The 16,534-nt window shown below is 40.0% G+C and overlaps 1 protein-coding gene across 3 annotated transcripts in view; it reads left to right on the top strand.

Moving 5' to 3' along the window:
- Window positions 1-1,462: 1,462 nt before the first annotated feature.
- The window catches only part of EDRF1 (erythroid differentiation regulatory factor 1), a 40,859-nt gene continuing 25,787 nt past the window's right edge, over window positions 1,463-16,534 (top strand). Inside the window, exons 1-13 of one of the 3 annotated variants that reach the window (XM_031030601.2) lie at window positions 1,463-1,694; window positions 2,749-2,957; window positions 4,575-4,641; window positions 5,304-5,429; window positions 6,366-6,490; window positions 6,730-6,886; window positions 7,603-7,647; window positions 10,224-10,325; window positions 10,594-10,715; window positions 11,418-11,529; window positions 14,285-14,432; window positions 14,509-14,617; window positions 14,910-15,021. In XM_031030601.2, coding sequence (XP_030886461.1) covers window positions 1,587-1,694; window positions 2,749-2,957; window positions 4,575-4,641; window positions 5,304-5,429; window positions 6,366-6,490; window positions 6,730-6,886; window positions 7,603-7,647; window positions 10,224-10,325; window positions 10,594-10,715; window positions 11,418-11,529; window positions 14,285-14,432; window positions 14,509-14,617; window positions 14,910-15,021 — 1,542 coding nt within the window. In that variant the 5' untranslated portion in view covers window positions 1,463-1,586. The remainder of the gene's footprint in view (window positions 1,695-2,748; window positions 2,958-4,574; window positions 4,642-5,303; window positions 5,430-6,365; window positions 6,491-6,729; window positions 6,887-7,602; window positions 7,648-10,223; window positions 10,326-10,593; window positions 10,716-11,417; window positions 11,530-14,284; window positions 14,433-14,508; window positions 14,618-14,909; window positions 15,022-16,534) is intronic. The other 2 variants (XM_006735717.3, XM_006735718.3) reach the window with 2 other exon arrangements.

The raw sequence follows: 16,534 nt of genomic DNA, 5'->3' as shown, positions 1-16,534 counted from the left end.
TAAAAATCTTTAAAAAAAAATAAATAAGTCTAAAAAAAAGGAAAATAATGCATATGTTTTTTAAAATTTTATCACTTAACATATGTACAATGGAAATGTTCTTGAACATTCCTGAAAAAGAAGTTAATAGCTGCACAAGTTAATGGTATTACATACCAAAAAAGACTTAAACATCTTCCTAAAGCTAATTTAAATTGTGCTCAATTTTTTTACTACAGTATTACCTTGCAAAAAAAGGACTACAAAATACAAACAAAAAACGATAAAAAGCAAAATCAATACGTTGAAGTGTCTACAAAATGTACTATTAAGTATAATTCATTGTTAAATATTATTCATAAGAATGTTTCGTTACACTTGAAAGCAATTTGTAAATTGAGCTTCCTCAGTCACAAGGATGTCACAAGGACGTGTGAATATGCACATAGTGAGTTATCAGAGCCAAATGTAAGTTACAAGTTGAGATAGCCAAATTCTGTAAGGCAAAGTTAATTTTTCAAAAACTTTCCAATGTTTTACCACAAAACAAAGCAAATTTTTATGAAGGATGTGGCTGCATTTAACTATGCTTGGTAAGACAGTAGATGCGGAGTCTGAGCAGAAGCGAGCCTAGCATCTCCCAAGCCTTCACACAGCCCTGGCTGTTTCTCTACTTCCTTACAACTCAAAGCACTGGCATCAGCTCCTGGAAGTCTGTTAGAAATGCAGAATCCCAGGCCTATTGAATCAGAATCTGCATGTCAACTAGACCTCCAGGTGTTTCCTCTGCACACTAACGCTGGAGAAGCCCCAGGACCACCCAGAAAGCCCTTTGCTAGCTCCCTAGGACCTGACAAGCAGCAGGCTTTCCGCAGATGCTTCCCGAGTCACTAAACAAACCCTGCACCTTGCAAAACCCTGTGGAGGTGAGACCGCCGTTGAAATGCGTCCTTCAGTAAAGGCGGAGAGCCGCCGTTCCAACACTCCGGGCCGCGGGCCCAACCTCGCATTGTGATGCGGGGGCAGGACGCCGAGCCCGGGCGCGCTCCAGTCTGCACTGCCCCTCACCTGGGCACCTGATCTCTGCCTTCCTGGGGCTGTGAGCCCGTCTGTAAGCCGGTGGGGGCACTGAAGGCTGGGGAGGCAGGAGCACTAGGACCTCGCTACTTTATCTCACTGGAACCGCTGGTTACACGGACTGCAGCACCTCCCCGCCCGCGCTGCGACGACCTCACCGAAACTGACACCCCCGAGCCCTAGTCGCCAGAACTGTTTGCCAACAAAGGCCAGAGGCGTGCAAAGGGTGGAGCCTGGGAATCAGCTACCGCGAGACGTGGTCCCCTGAAGAGGCTCCGACATGCGCAGGCGCACTACACCGCCTGCCTCCGCCGCGAAGGTGGCTTCCACCGGGGAAGACGGGGCCGGGCCTCTGGCACAAAGATCGCGAGATTTGAGCGCGTCGCCGCGACTCCTTCCGGTCAGAGACCGGAAGCGCAGTGTACGGGGCGTCTCTGGAGCTTGCTTTGCTGTGCTGCCGAGCCGGTGGGCCCGGTTTCTGTCGCGGCTCCTCGGATCCCGTTCCGCCTCGCCTACCCTGGGCGGAGGTGATGGGGGACTCCAAGGAGGCTGGAGCGGAGTCTCCGCCGGCCGGGGCCGCTGCTCGAGGAGGGCTTAGCCTCCTGTCTCAGGGAGAATCCGAGGAACCTTCTGCACAGGTGAGTCCGTCCTGGGGCGGGACCTGCAGGGCTCCGGGGGCTGCGGGCCCGCTCCGCGGGGGAGGCATGTTACGGTTCCCGGAGGCTGCTGATGCCTTCTCTGCGTCTCCCGGACAGTCCCCCAAACGGAGTGGAAGCCTGTGTGTCTGTGGGTCAGGCATTCGGATATTTGCATCCAAGTCACTCGTTATCAAAAGCAGTTCTGGCTTCCCCCTTGGTTATAACCGACGGGCGAGTTAGGCACGATCTGGGCTTCGAGGAGCGTACGTGTGAATATGTGGTTCCAAAATGTGGCACAGTCGTGCAAACCTGGAGGGAAAAGAGCGGGTGTCAGCGGGGAGCTCACCGAGTTGGGATCGAGGTAATCCTTGAAGGGTTCATAGTGTTTCCCGGGCCGAAAATGGACTGCGTGAAAGGTTAGGATAGTGAACTCGGACACTGAGCTTCCTTGGGGGAGTGCAAGTGAAGAGTGTGGGGAACCCCCAGTGCCTTCCTGTGAAGGTGAAGGTTCAGGGTGTGTAATGAACCGACGAATCAATTACTAAACGTTTGCTTGAAAACAAGCCCCAGGGGCGCCTGGCTGGCTGAGTTAGTGGAACGAAGGATTCTTGATCTCTTGGTGGTGAGTTCAAGCCCCACGTTGGGCATAGAGTTTACTTAAAAAAACAAAAACGTCCCAGATATCCTACCACGAACGACTTTCTAAATGATACGTTACTGAAATTAAAAGAATACATCTTTAATAACAAGCAGAGGTTTTATCAGATTTTGCATTTTGTTACTGTGGTTCTATTGACTGTCCTTGGCTTTTGCTTGTCCACTGTCTTAGCTGATAATCATAAACATTGTACTTCTTGACTCATGTTTTTCTTTGAAATTATGTGAAAAAGAGCTAAGTAAATGCGGCAGTGTATGGTGGCATTTATTGCTATTAGAATAGTGTAGCATATATTCTTGTGAAGTCTGATGTGGTGGGGGTTTTTTTCTTTTTATAAAGGTGGGATTTTTAATTCCTAGTAGTGTTATTAAAAGTTTTGTTCAATGTGTTAATTAGGGATCAGCTTTATTTCTTGGAGGCAATGAAGTGAAGAGCCGAGCTGTGGTGAAATACTCTTCCGCCCCTCCTAGAACAGCATTTGCACGCCTTGAAGAGAAAACAGACTTGAAACTCCCACCTGCCAACTGGTTACGAGAGAGTGCCAAACTAGGGCCAGCAGGAACTACCATTCTTGGCAACAGTAAGAAAAGCAAGCCATTTTCAAGGTAAATATTAATCAGTGGCATTTTTACTTGTCTCTCAACACTCCCCCCCCCCCCCCGCAAGCCCCCAGACTCTAATGTTTGCTTTTTTGGTTTAATTTGTAATGCTTATCATCTTGGTGAGATTTCTCTTTAGAGAAAGGTTGTATTTGACTTTCAAAGTCCTTTTTCCCCCCGAGTAGGATTCTAATATGAAGACATCAGTTGCGTATACTTCTTTCAGGTCTGCATCATGTTATTAACAAAGCTGAGTTTTGACCACTTAAATTCAATCAGCTGTTTTATTTTTAGCCAATCTACATACCTTTTGAGTATGTGAATACAAAGAATCAGGGTGGCACATGAGGAGGAGAACCCTTAACACTACCTAATCTGCCCTGTAGAGGTTTTCATTAAATGGTGGTGGATGGTTTCATCTGAAAAAGCCTGATGTAGAAACCCACCATGTTGGGTGACCTACACCCTTGACTTTGATACTTGCTGAGACAGTTGCTGGAAATTCTGCTGGTGGTATTTAAGTGTGAGAGAGTGGTCTGGGTTCTTACAGAGAAACATGCTAACATTCATATTCTTGTAGACTACTTAATGTGTAGGATACTCTTTCTTTCACTCTCTGTGACTGAACCTAAAATATGTCCACATAACCAATGAGAGCCATAAATACGTTAAAACCTAATGATTTAGTAGTTTAGAAATTATCCTAATGCCTCCGAAGGTAAAAGTTGTATTTGCAAAACATTGTTTGTAGCATTATTTATACTAGCAAAAAGTTGGAAATAGTCCAGATATTCTCTTTTAGAAGAATGGCTTAATTATATGTCAACACAAATATTATGAAGTGATTTAAATTTTAGTTATATTTACTATGTGCAAACATGTGCTAAGTACTTTATATGTTTAGCTCATTGAATTCTCACAACAACCCTTTGAGTTAGGTTCTGTTAACTAATTTTCACATGGGAAGACTGAGGCTTAGAAAGCGTAAGTAACTTGCCTAGCCTGCATGGTAAATCATCAGAGCATCCTTTGAAGTGAGGCAGTCCTAGGTAAGTGTTCTGATCCTCTGCCACTTACTAACTGAAAAATGGTGACATCAGCTGCTTTTCAGGCTTAGAGATTGTAGACTGCCTCACGTGGCACCTGACACAACATTTTTTTTCTTTTCTCCTTTGGGCTGAATTGGGGTCATGTTCTTTTTTTTTTCCCCCGAAAAAGTAGTATTGTGTATCACTAGCAACACAGTCCTAGAGACTAAAATCCTGATAAGAAAAATACAAGCAGAAACACTTATCTCTTCACCTAAAAAGTATACTATCTTGAACTGCTTTCTCTTGGAGATTTTTTTGGGGGATTTGTAATTATAAAAAGAAAGTAATTGCTATTAATTGCTTCTAATGATTATTACTGTATTTTATCAAATTTAAGATGTGATTGATTTAAGTCTTTGTACCACAAAGAAGGAAAAACTATTTAATTCTAATGGTGATAGGCATATTGATTGCAGAGATGTAAGAATATGGAAGATGGGTATCCTGGAACTGATGGGATAGTGTATTCTCTTATAAACTCTACTTGTATCATTATGAGCATGACCTTTGTGGCCTTTGTTCCCTTCATTAGCTTTGGTATGGCGTACGACTTTATTGATTCTGTGGGAAATGATGTGGACGTTGTCTCTGACTCTGAAGTAAGTGTCCTTATTGGTGAATGTAATTGGGGTGTTTGTCAGGGATTTATAACATGCTCTATTCTGTAGTCTGGAAAAATTGCTGATGAAATAAGATACAACTGTCTGATTATCGAATACCCTTTCTGTTAGTAAAGTAACACTCTGCCGCATCTCCTTTCAAAAAGGAAGGAGCGACACCCAAAACACTGGCAGTGGTAAATAATTAATATTGATGGCTGTGTTTTAATAATAGCAATTATTATAAGTCATTAAAATGTGTGGGATGATTTATATAATGTTACCAGTTGAGAATTAGAAATGATACTTATGGCAAAATCTATTGCTCCTTAGTTGGTCAGTTTTATCTGATATGCTAAAAGCCTAGGTCAGTGCAAAAGTGACCTGTACGCACTTAACTTTAGGAAATTCCATTGTGTAAAAATAAATCTTTGTCCACCATTTACATTAACATAGGATGACAGCTAAAGTGTAGGTGATCCTGGTTTTAAAGTTTTGTCTTCACGTGTTTGTATTTAGCTATTTGTGTACAGTACAGTTTGTATAACCTTAGGAAAATAAAGTTTATTATGCTTTAAAATTGAATGAAGTTAAAATTTGAAAGAGTTCAAGTCACACTAAAACGGTCTTTTTTAACTATTTTTCCTCTTAATTTTTTAAAGAACATAAAAAAGCTCCTGAAGATTCCCTACAGCAAGTCCCATGTAAGCATGGCTGTACACCGCATAGGAAGGACTCTCTTACTCGATGAGTTAGATATTCAGGAACTCTTCATGAGATCATCTCAGGTGATACTTTTTGTGGAAAAACAACCATTAAAGCACTATTTTAACAACCTAAGGGCACTAGCAATATTGTTTCAAAGAAAGGCTGAGGGGGAAATGCAGTTCGGCAACTGAGAAATGAGACGTTTCGTGGAATATAAAGAAGTTTTAATAACAAAAAAATAGAAAACAGAGTGAACGGGGAAGAAACTTACTTCTAACCAACAGCCAGGATTCTTGCAAAGAAAAGGATGAAACCAATGAAGAAAGTTGTGAAAAATCAGAAATCTAAGGGGATAGTTAAAATTTTTGAAAAGTCCTTTGATGTCTCCATTAAAGAGATTCTCATGAAACATAACTGCCAGGAAATGTGAAAAATGTTAGAAATTATTCCTATGAATACATAGTTATTAGAATTAATTGGTTCACTTAAAGCAGAGCTTCTCAAACTATTTTGGTAAATGACTTCCCCACCCTCCCATGTGACGTTGGTGGATACTTTTTGAAAAGTGTAACAGTAACGTTTCAGTTTCTCAAGGCTTACTCTCCATTTCTGTACTTGGACTGGGGACTGTTGGCAGTTCAGTGTATATTATGCTTGCCACTGGTCAAGCTCTTGGGATGTGACAGTAAATCACAGTCCTTCTTTGCTGGCAGCTTACAGTTTTGGCATTATATATCTGGTACATACATACCCAGATAACTTCAATATGGTAGGCGTATTGGGACTTACTCCAGGTACTAAGGAATGTGGTAGAAAGAAAAACCACTTCTCTTAGCCTGGCTCAGGGAGAAAAGGAAGACAGATTTCCCAAAAGAGGTGATAGGACTGAGTCTAGAAAGATAGTGTTTGAGTATGTGTTTATTAAATAGTATTTATATTTTCTGTAAAAGAGGAGTGGGTAACAAATTGTTTTGATTACAGGTTTGTTGTATTTATAATTTTCTTTTGTTACTCAGACTGGTGATTGGACATGGCTGAAAGAATTTTATCAAAGACTCATTGATCAGAAGTGGCAAAGGAAGAAAAAGAGCAAAGAGCACTGGTATCAGAAGGCTATTCTTTCCAAGTTTTTATATTACAGGTACTTGGCTACTTGATTATTTTTTATCTTAAGGAAAATGAAATTCTGCTCTGAAATTTAATTTTAAGCTAGTAAAAGTAATTTAAGTTTTGCAACTATTGATGACATTTCAGTGTCTCCTATTCTGTTTTAAATAAGATTTATGGTTGATTATGGAATTTAGCTTTTAAAAACCGGTAGACTATCACATAAAGTTAACTTTAGTAACAATGTGATATTTTTATTTCTGATTTGGCCAGTATCAATGGCGATGGAGCCGCTCAGCCCGTCCCATCTGCTGCAGAACAGCAGGAATCCTCCAGTTCAGATCAGACAAATGATTCAGACGGGGCTTCGTGGCCCGCCCCCTTTGAAATGCCTTCTTCAGTTTCTGAAGATCCCAGTGCTTCCAGTCAGGTTAGTTAGTACTTAGATGTTAATTCAGTAAACTCATTTAAGAAGACAAAACCAATGATCTTGTTAATAAAAATAGAACAGGAGTCAAAAATACTCTAATTTATGTCTTATAATTAATTGGAAAAATTACTTTAAAAAATTTTTCAAAATAGAATTTATAAAAACTATGAATAGCTAGATTAGATTTTTAAAATTAATTCGAAATATTTAAAGATTTTTATTAGCTTTTAAAATAGTTTACCAGTATGTTTATCAATACCGATTATCTCCTTGAAGTCATAAGAATATTATATGATATAGTGATATAGAATATTTTAAGCTTTAGACTTGCAGTAAATGCTTATCAAATATTGAGACTCACAGGCCTGTTTGTAATTTAATACTGACCTTCTTACCTTAATTTTTAGATTGTTAAGCCTAAAATTGCCCTTAAGATTTTCTGGGTGAAGTTCCTGAGACTTAACCCACATTAATATTATAAAGCTTTTAGAAAGGAAGAGAAAGTAGTATGTCTGTTTTGTCTCTTGTATTCTTGGGTTTTTTTCTTATTTCTTGTTTAGTTTATATTATAAAGCTTTTAGAAAGGAAGAGAAAGTAGTATGTCTGTTTTGTCTCTTGTATTCTTGGGTTTTTTTCTTATTTTTTGTTTAGTTTACTGTGTCTATCAAAGAGTAAAGTAACTGCATCTATGTAAATTTATGCATGTCTGTTTTTAGGAAAACATATTGACAAAGTCGAAGAAGATAAAAATGAGATCTTTGGTAAATTGTGTTTTTCCTCTTGCTATGTGTTCTCACATATTGAACATTATTTGTCCAGATTGCTGCTATCCTCCCAAACTACAGGGTTACAGGAGGGAAATACATTTAACTTGATTTTAGTTTTAATACGTTTTAAGATAGAGAAAGCTCATTAAGCTATGTAATGAATTTAAATTTTTTCCAAAGTTAGGAAAGTTACAAAGAAAAAGAAGTAATTTGCAGGTTCACATAGTGCTAACCCCCAGGAGGGGGGGTGTTGTGCGAATGAGAAGGGGCGTGGGTGCTGGGTGCTAGCACGGACCAGTGTCATGACCTGGGTAATGATTACATGGATAATTTGCTTTGTAATTAGTCATTTTACTGTATGATTTATTTTATGCATTTTCCTATATGTGATTATATTACATTAATGGAGTTTTTAAAAATTCATTTAGTATTCCTTGACTTCAAAACCCACACATTACAAAAAGACCACATAACAGAAATAAGAATCTCCTGCCACCTCTCTGCTCGTCTCCCAGCCTTATCATTTTGTCCTTACCTTATTTAGGGCTTGCTGTGAAAAATCAGGGAGGCTGGAATCTGTAGACTTGTATTTGGAGGAAGTAAACCGGCACCTATTTAATGCCTCTTATGCTATGTACTTTAAGCCATGTATGTGTATGTGCATGTGCGTACGTATACATTTTTTTCATCCTTGGAGCTGTACATGTATTAAGTGTTGATGGTACCATTTTGTAAGTGAGTAAAGTTTATAAAGAGTAGATGTTTGCTCATGGTCACACTGCTGGTGAAATCTGAAGATTGAAACCTTGAGCTTTCTGACTTCAGAGACCTGTCCTGACAAGCAGTACTCCGCTGTATCCGGGTGGTCCACACGTTAGTTTAGAAGGGCCGTGTAAGCAGTAGGATTGTCATAGCAATGCCGTGGTCCTAAGCAGAGCTAGCCTGCCATAAAAAAAATCATCTTTGACAGAATATTTTATGTAACATTATACTGCCTAAATTTCAAATTTAGAGATTGTTGTGCACTCTATTACCTCATGAATTCTTTTTTTTTTTAGAGGATTTTATTTAATTTTTTTGACAGAGAGAGACAGCGAGAGAGGGAACACAAGCAGAGGGAGTGGGAAAGGGAGAAGCAGGTTTCCCGTGGAGCAGGGAGCCCGACGTGGGGCTCAATCCTATGACCCTGGGATCATGACCCAAGCCGAAGGCAGATGCTTAACAACTGAGCCACCCAGGCGCCCCTTCCTCATGAATTCTTATTCCCAAAACTAACCTTGCTGGTTTGAGGCCTGTGTTAAGCAGTGTTAGAGTTTAAATAGGTGTCTGTGGTTGGCCTTGGAGCCAGACTTTTATTGATAACATTATAATCCAGAGCCCAGACTCCCACTAAAGCTGCTACCTCGCAAATACGGTTTGGGGATTTGGTCCACAGGTTGGTGACTTGTCCGTACAAACAAATAAAATAAAAAAGCTTGAAGTTCTAGTGGGACTCTTTAAGAAGAGTACAAGGCAGAGCAAAAGCACTGGAGATTCTCCCCCACCCCCACCGTATTTGCAGTCGAGTGTACTCACTTCACAGGCAGGGGCTGAGCTTATTAGCATGCACATAGGTTGAGAAGTAAGAAATTTATGGAATAAGCTGTGCACATACACATACCGATCTTGGGATTAAAGGTTTAAAGTAATGTTTCTTAAGACAACTGTCCCTAATGGTTGGAAATTTGAGTGGTAGATTGAGTTTACCCATTATCAAATGTTCCCCTTCCTCAAGTGTTTTCTAGAATATATTTCACAGAATATATTAAGAATAAAACGTGTTCCAAGATTAAATAAGTTTGAGAACATTGGATTTTACAGAGGGGAAGTTGATTTTTCTACTACAGAACCTTTTACAGGCTTTTTTAATGTAATAAGCATTGTTACTGTCCAAAAGCAAATCTGTAGTGAGCAGTGGGTTTCAAAGCTTACCCTGGACGTTCTTCACTGAGTACCTCAGGGCCTAGTGTTCTGTGAAGCACATGTCAGACAATGGCAAACGTCGGTGCTGCTCTGATGACCGATGTCTCAAGAATAATATGGCTGAGGGGTGCTGGCTGGCTCATTCAGTAGAGTGTAGGACTCTTGATCTTGGGTTTGAAAGTTTGAGCCCCATGTTGCATGTAGAGATTACTTCAAAATCTTTTTAAAGATAAAGGAAAAATAAAAAGAATCCGGCTGAGGTTTCTTAGAAATTTTTTTAATTCAGCAGAGACGGGGTGGGCTGAAATAGCAGTGGTATTCAGATTTATCCAAAAAGGAAAAAAATGAAAACTTTGAAAGCTTAAAATAATCTTTAATCTTTTTTGAGTATGATCTAAATGTGATTAGCTTATTAGAATAACTGTGGTAATTAAGAGCTGAAGTAAGCCACACATTAATGAGAGTTCATGATTTGCACATTAGTCCTAAATTCACAAAAGTAGATTTGAGGTTTATACTTTGAATGTTTAGGGGATACTCTTGAAAAGTAGGCCATTTGTGAGAAATTACGGCAGCAGAGTCACTCCTTATCCTTGCACTTTTCACAGGGAAGTGAGCCTCTTGAACCCTCATACATAGTGGGGCATGTGGCCTCAGCACCCAAAGAACAAAACCTGACTACTTTATTCAATGACGGGGAGAACAGTCAGGTATGCTTTCCGTGGTGTCCAGATTGGGACACCTGATCCCCAGTCTACTTTGTCATTTAAAAGCTAGTCTGAATTGGAATTTGTAGGGAAAAAAGTCCATTTGATACTGAAAATCACTTTCTAAACATCTCTGTGATCTTATAGCTCTTTGACTTTACTTTGTCTTCTTTGTCTTTCCTTTTTCTAGAATTTCTGTGAATCATGGGGGGAAATTATGTATCTCCTGTGCATTACATAATAACCTCTCCTATTTTATTTTTAATCAAAGGGTCTTAAAAATGATTTTGTTCGGAATATCTTATGGACATTTGAAGATATACATATGTTAGTTGGCTCCAACATGCCTATATTTGGAGGAGGCAGATATCCCGCAGTCAGCCTACGTCTCAGGTAAACCAAAATGGTATTTCTTTAGAGTCAGTGTTTTATCTGCTTTCACTTAATCTGTTAATCATCACCTTTATCTGGGTTTTTCACCTCCCTCCTCCTCCCCCCCCCCCATTGATACAGCACAGTAAGGACGGGGCTATTATCAGCAAATGCTGAAAGCCCTGGGGCTGGGTTTGCATTCAGGTCCTTAACGAATGGAGTCAGAGATCTGTTGTACCGGCTTAATCTTATGTCTGAATTCACAACGAGTGTGAATATAATAGAATTTAATTAGTTAAGGAGATGGTTTACCAGCTTCTTGTTAACTAATTGTGAGCACTTCTGTTAGTGCTCCAGCTGTATGTGTTCCTATCAGCCAGTGTGAGCTACAGCGTGGGCATTATTATACGTGGTGGTCAGTCTTTCACCTCAGGTTGTATGAGGAGCATGCAGTAGGCTCACAGTAATCTGCTATCTTATTTCCTTCTACTCTTACTGGAAACTTGTATGGATTCCAGTTAGGAACGCAAGCAGAACTTATGGAAAGATGGTAAGAACACACCACGTGAGCTACATGTGCATATTTCATCAGGAAATAAAGTTCATACGGCATTTTTCACCTAGGGGAGAATAGATTAAAATGATTAAATGGTGGAAATAAATATCAGATGGTTTATTATGGAACATCTTAAACTCCATAACACTAGAAATGTGCATTTTTAGGGACAACAACAAACCAATTAATGTGCTAACTGGAATTGACTATTGGTTGGACAACTTGATATGCAACGTGCCGGAACTTGTGATGTGTTTTCACGTAAATGGAATTGTGCAGGTAAGTAAGGTACAGTGTGACTTCTCTAATTTTCTCCCAAATGTAAATCAGTGCAGAGTGCCTCACCAAAGTTTTTGAGGCCCTTAAATACTAGGCTGTCTTTTTAACAAGGAAGATTGTTATGAATAAACTGAAGTTTGAGTGTTTTCACATTTGATTGGGTAATATCAGAATTCTAGATGTTACAGTACAGGTCATTTGTGGGAAGTTCGTAAATATACTGCAACCTACATTTGTAGCCATAGAACTCTGATTTTAATGCTAGAGATTCATGGTAATTAATTACCTAAAAGTGTCTATACAGTGGAGGTATCCATTTAGTATACAAATATCTACAGGGTATATGCAGAGTCTTAGGGGAAGGTTACAACAATAACGTGTGAAGTCAATAGTTTATATAGCATATTGTTATTGAGCTTGTTCTTTTTGTGAGGTACTTTATCCTCATTATAAGTATTGAGGGAAAACAAAGAATAAAGTTTGGTCACTACCGAGGAAGGTAAAATATTAAAGGGAAATAACAGGTGCAAAGAGAAAGATAGGAGACCGTCTGTTAGAAGGGCAGGACATCCATGTAGGTCTGGGTGGTCAGGGAAGGTGAGATCACTTCTGTTTTGATCTGAAAGAGACTTCTGGAAGAAGTGGTCTCTCCGCTGAATCTTGAATGATAGCCTCTCCAAAAACAAGAGATGAATGTTAGAAGACTAGTGTTAAGTAAATGAAGGGATTGATAACAAATGCATCTAGGGACACAAGATTCATGTAACAAAATAGCAAATAGATTAGAAAAGCCGAAGTCAAATAATGGAGAATCTAGGATACTGAGTGTGGGCTTAGTTCGACTGGTAATCTGGAATCTGCGAAGGCTTTGCATCTGGGAGGTGAAATTCGTTGTGTTGGAGTCTTAGTTTGGAGATGGTTTGTAGGATAGGCACGGGGGGCTCGGAGACAAGAAGCCTGGGGAGGGAGTTACTTTTGCAAGTAACTTGATGGACTTAGACTGTAGAGAAAATACTAAGAATTGACAGTGATAAGAAGGAGCTAGCGTTTATTGAGTGCTTGTTTTGTTCCAGATACTTTGCTTAGTGCTTTATATGCATTACTTACTTGATCTTCTTAGCTGCTGGAATACCAGTATTCCCTTTTGATGAAGAGGGAAACTTGAGGATCAGGGAGCTCAAGTGAGTCGCCCAGGGCCCCATTGCTAGTAAGTGGTGGTGCCAGTATTTGAACCTGTATCTCGCTGAGGCCATGCTTCTAACCATTGTATTCCAGCCCAGTGATTCTTTTATTTATTTGTTTGTTTGTTTGTTTGTTTGACGGAGAGAGACACAGCAAGAGAAGGAACACAAGCAGGGGGAGCGGGAGAGGGAGAAGCAGGGTTCCCGCCGAGCAGGGAGCCCGATGCAGGGCTTGATCCCAGGACCCCGGGATCGTGACCCGAGCCGAAGGCAGACGCTTAACTGACTGAGCCACCCAGATGCCCCTCCAGCCCAGTGATTCTAAACCTTCAGTGTTTATCAGAATCACTCGTGGTCTCTAAAAAGACAGTTTGCTTGGCTTCCTAGTGTCTCAGGATAGGTGGGATCTATGTATCTGTCAAAGAAAGAAAAAAAAGAAAGCTTTGTAGATGATTCTGATTCGCACTCTTGGTTGGGAAACACTGTTGTACCATTACCCTAAACAGCAGCATTTAATGAGAGGCTGTGGCCGGAGGGGGTGGTTACAGGGAATTCCAGGGCCTAGGCTCTAGAGTCGCGGTGAAGTCATTGCCAGAGATGTGGGGACATTGAACTGGTTTAGGCAGGGAAGGTGATCAGTCTTCATCATGTGTTCCATTTGGGGAAAGCATTGAAATGTCCATGAGCAGTTTGAAGTTACAGGCCTTGGAGAAGATGGGGCTAAGAAATAACCTGAGGTCCATCTCCCTGGGTACTGTTGGATGTCATCATCACGGGAATCTATTCAACTCAAACATTGGAGCCTTTCCCCATGTGGGTGAAAGGGGAGGGGGGCCTGAAGAGTGCAGTATAAAATCCAGGATTTTAAGGAAGGAATTATGATGTGGGGCTTTAGATGAACCGAGAAGGAGGAAAACCAACCTTAGGAGACTATTTGGTCTTATTTTCTAATCGATTTGGAGTTTCTGGTCTTAGAGTTTTCAGAAAATGTGGTCAGAGACATTTAAGGAAGTGTGAACAGAAGACAAACTAGAAAGAAATTTGGAGGTACTTTAGAAGTCGTGGCAGTGGTGTCCATGTGGCCTCTGCTCTTGCTGCTGCCTCCAGTCCCCGTCTCTGCTTCTGTAAAGGAGTCGTGTCCGTAGCTCAAGGGAAGAGTAGTGTCTACTGGAGGGACTTGCCGAGGGAGTCTACTGTCTGGGGGAAAAAGGCTGGGTGAAGTCTGCCTTCATCTACGATCCTCCCAGGTGAAAACCACCAGGTAGAACAGAAGATAGTGTATGCTGCAAGCTGTTCCATGTGAGAACAGAAGCAGGATCGTGCCTAAATTTGTGGTTCTGAATTGGTGGTGATTCTGTCTTGAGACTTGTTCCTGTGGTAAGCCGACAGCATTGCTGACAGGTGGGTTGGGTTCCTTTGGAATGTTGGAGCAATAAAAAGATCGAAAACCAGTGGGTTCAGCTCTTCGGGGCTGCACGGATCTCTGATGGCAGGATTTATATACTTGGTTCCTTTTTAATAGGAGAAGGGTTGCTGCCTAGGTTTTCTCTGAAACTGCGTTCTATGTTTTACAGAAATATGAAATGATAAAAACTGAAGAGATTCCCAATCTGGAAAACTCAAACTTCTCTACGAAAGTCATAAAAGACATAGCACAGAATATTTTATCATTTCTAAAATCTAACTGTACGAAAGAAGGACATACCTATTGGCTGTTTAAAGGTAAATTCTTTCCTGAATGAACAATAATAATTGATTTGAGTGACCCTGGTAAACTAAGGTTTGTTTTTCTTTTCAGCAAGTGGCAGTGATATAGTGAAGCTTTACGATCTCACTACTCTTTGTGAAGAAACTGAAGACAAGTACCAAAATCCATTCACAATGCCGGTGGCTATTCTCTTATATAAGTGAGTGCTTGAAGAAGTAGTCTTATTTAAAATTTTAAAGTGCACAGCCACACTGTCTGGGTCAAAGCTTTTAAATACCTTTTAGGTTTTTGTAGCTTAAGAAACAAAGTATGTACATATGTTTACAGGCTGTACCAGAGTCAACTTGGGGGGGAAGTAAATACCATATTTTAAAATGCAGTATTGTTTCTTACATCCCTCATTCTATTGGAAGGTGAGAAGAGCATGCTTGTACTTGAGTCTTGCAGAGAAAGAGGAATGGGGTGTAAAGTTGATACAAACATTTTTTTAGGGTTGCTTGCAACATGATGATGAAGAAGAATCAAAATAAGAAACACTACGGGACTATTAGAACATTGCTTCTTAATTGTGTTAAATTGTTGGACAAAAGCAGACATCCTCAAGTAAGATTAACATTTATATGCTCTTTAAAAATATTCTAGCATTCTGAAAGATTGTTAACTAGACTTTAAAGCCTCTTAATTCATAGTCTGAACCGCCCTTCCCATTATGGTAGCCAGTAACCACTTGTGGCTGTTGGGTGCTTACAGTGTGCTTAATTTGAATTGAGGTGTGCTTTAAGTGTAAAGTACACATTGAATTTTGAAGGTTGGGTGTAGATATTGCATGTTGAAATGATATTTTGTGTTATTGAACTAATATATTAAAATGAATTTCACCAGATTTTACCTTTCATAATTTAGCTACAAGAAATTTAAAATTTCATACGTGGCTGGCTGACATTACATTTCTGTTGGATAACACTGTTCTATAATTCTAGAACTCGTCATTTTAACAGTGGTGCTGTTGTTTTCCTTTGTCTTAGCACTTCTAGAAGGTGGAAAACTATTTTACAGTATTTTTTAAAAGATCCATTTACACAAACAGGCCTTGTTATCACTTTGTTGTATAAATAAGGTTCACACTCTGTGCTTCTTCAGTATATAAAGCATCTCTTAAAATAATCTTTTAGTCATGTGCCCCACAATTTTATACCACCCTTACCCTCAGTTGTCTGAATCTGACAACTCCTTTTTGATGTAATGCTAGTTGTATTCCATTTAAATTAGGAAAGGCATGGAGCGGGACGCCTGGGTGGCTCAGTCCTTAAGCGTCTGTCTTCGGCTCAGGTCATGATCCCAGGGTCCTGGGATCGAGCCCCGCATCCGGCTCCCTGCTCCACGGGAAGCCTGCTTCTCCCTCTCCCACTCCCCCTGCTTGTGTCCCCTCTCTCGCTGTGTCTCTCTCTGTCAAATAAATAAATAAAATCTTTAAAAAAAAAAAAAAAAAAGGAAAGGCATGGAGCATATGCAATGTTTTTTTAAAGATCCAAGTTAATTGTAATCGTAGCCACATCTAGTTGGATATAAAAGTTTATTCTAGAGACCAAACCAAGAGAAAACACTTTTTGAAGAAAAATGGCAAAATAATTTCTGACTTCAATATCTAATTGCCGATTGAGGTGGTGGTATTTAGTGGAAATTGAATAGTTTATGTGAAAGTTAGGAAAGGGTGTTGAAACTATTGAATGTCCGTGATCAAAAGTAACAACAGATAATAGAGTAGAATAAATAATATATAAATGCTAATTTTAAGAGATGCCAGGATGGACTTTTCCTTCATTAAGCTAGTGGGGGTTCCCCCCCCGGAACCAAAGATCATGTAATAGATATCAGTTGCTTATCAAACCCTTATTAATTAATAGCTTGTAAAGAGAAATTCTGGTTTCTCAGTTAATATGGAGTGTTGTCTTGCTAATATTTTAGTTATGACACTCCCTGTGAAAACTTTTATTTCCAGTTGCCACCGTTTTTTAAGAACAGGGGGCTGGGGATGGAATAATGGCAGGAAATAAACATAACCCATGAAGATTTTATGGAGAACCTTCATGGTATTGATAACCTTGACTTGAGAACA

The sequence above is a fragment of the Leptonychotes weddellii genome, chromosome 6 (genome assembly GCF_054177405.1).
Source record: "Leptonychotes weddellii isolate Sample4059 chromosome 6, ASM5417740v2, whole genome shotgun sequence".
NCBI classification, from domain to species: Eukaryota; Metazoa; Chordata; class Mammalia; order Carnivora; family Phocidae; genus Leptonychotes; species Leptonychotes weddellii.
This window is presented reverse-complemented; position numbering and strand designations above follow the sequence as displayed.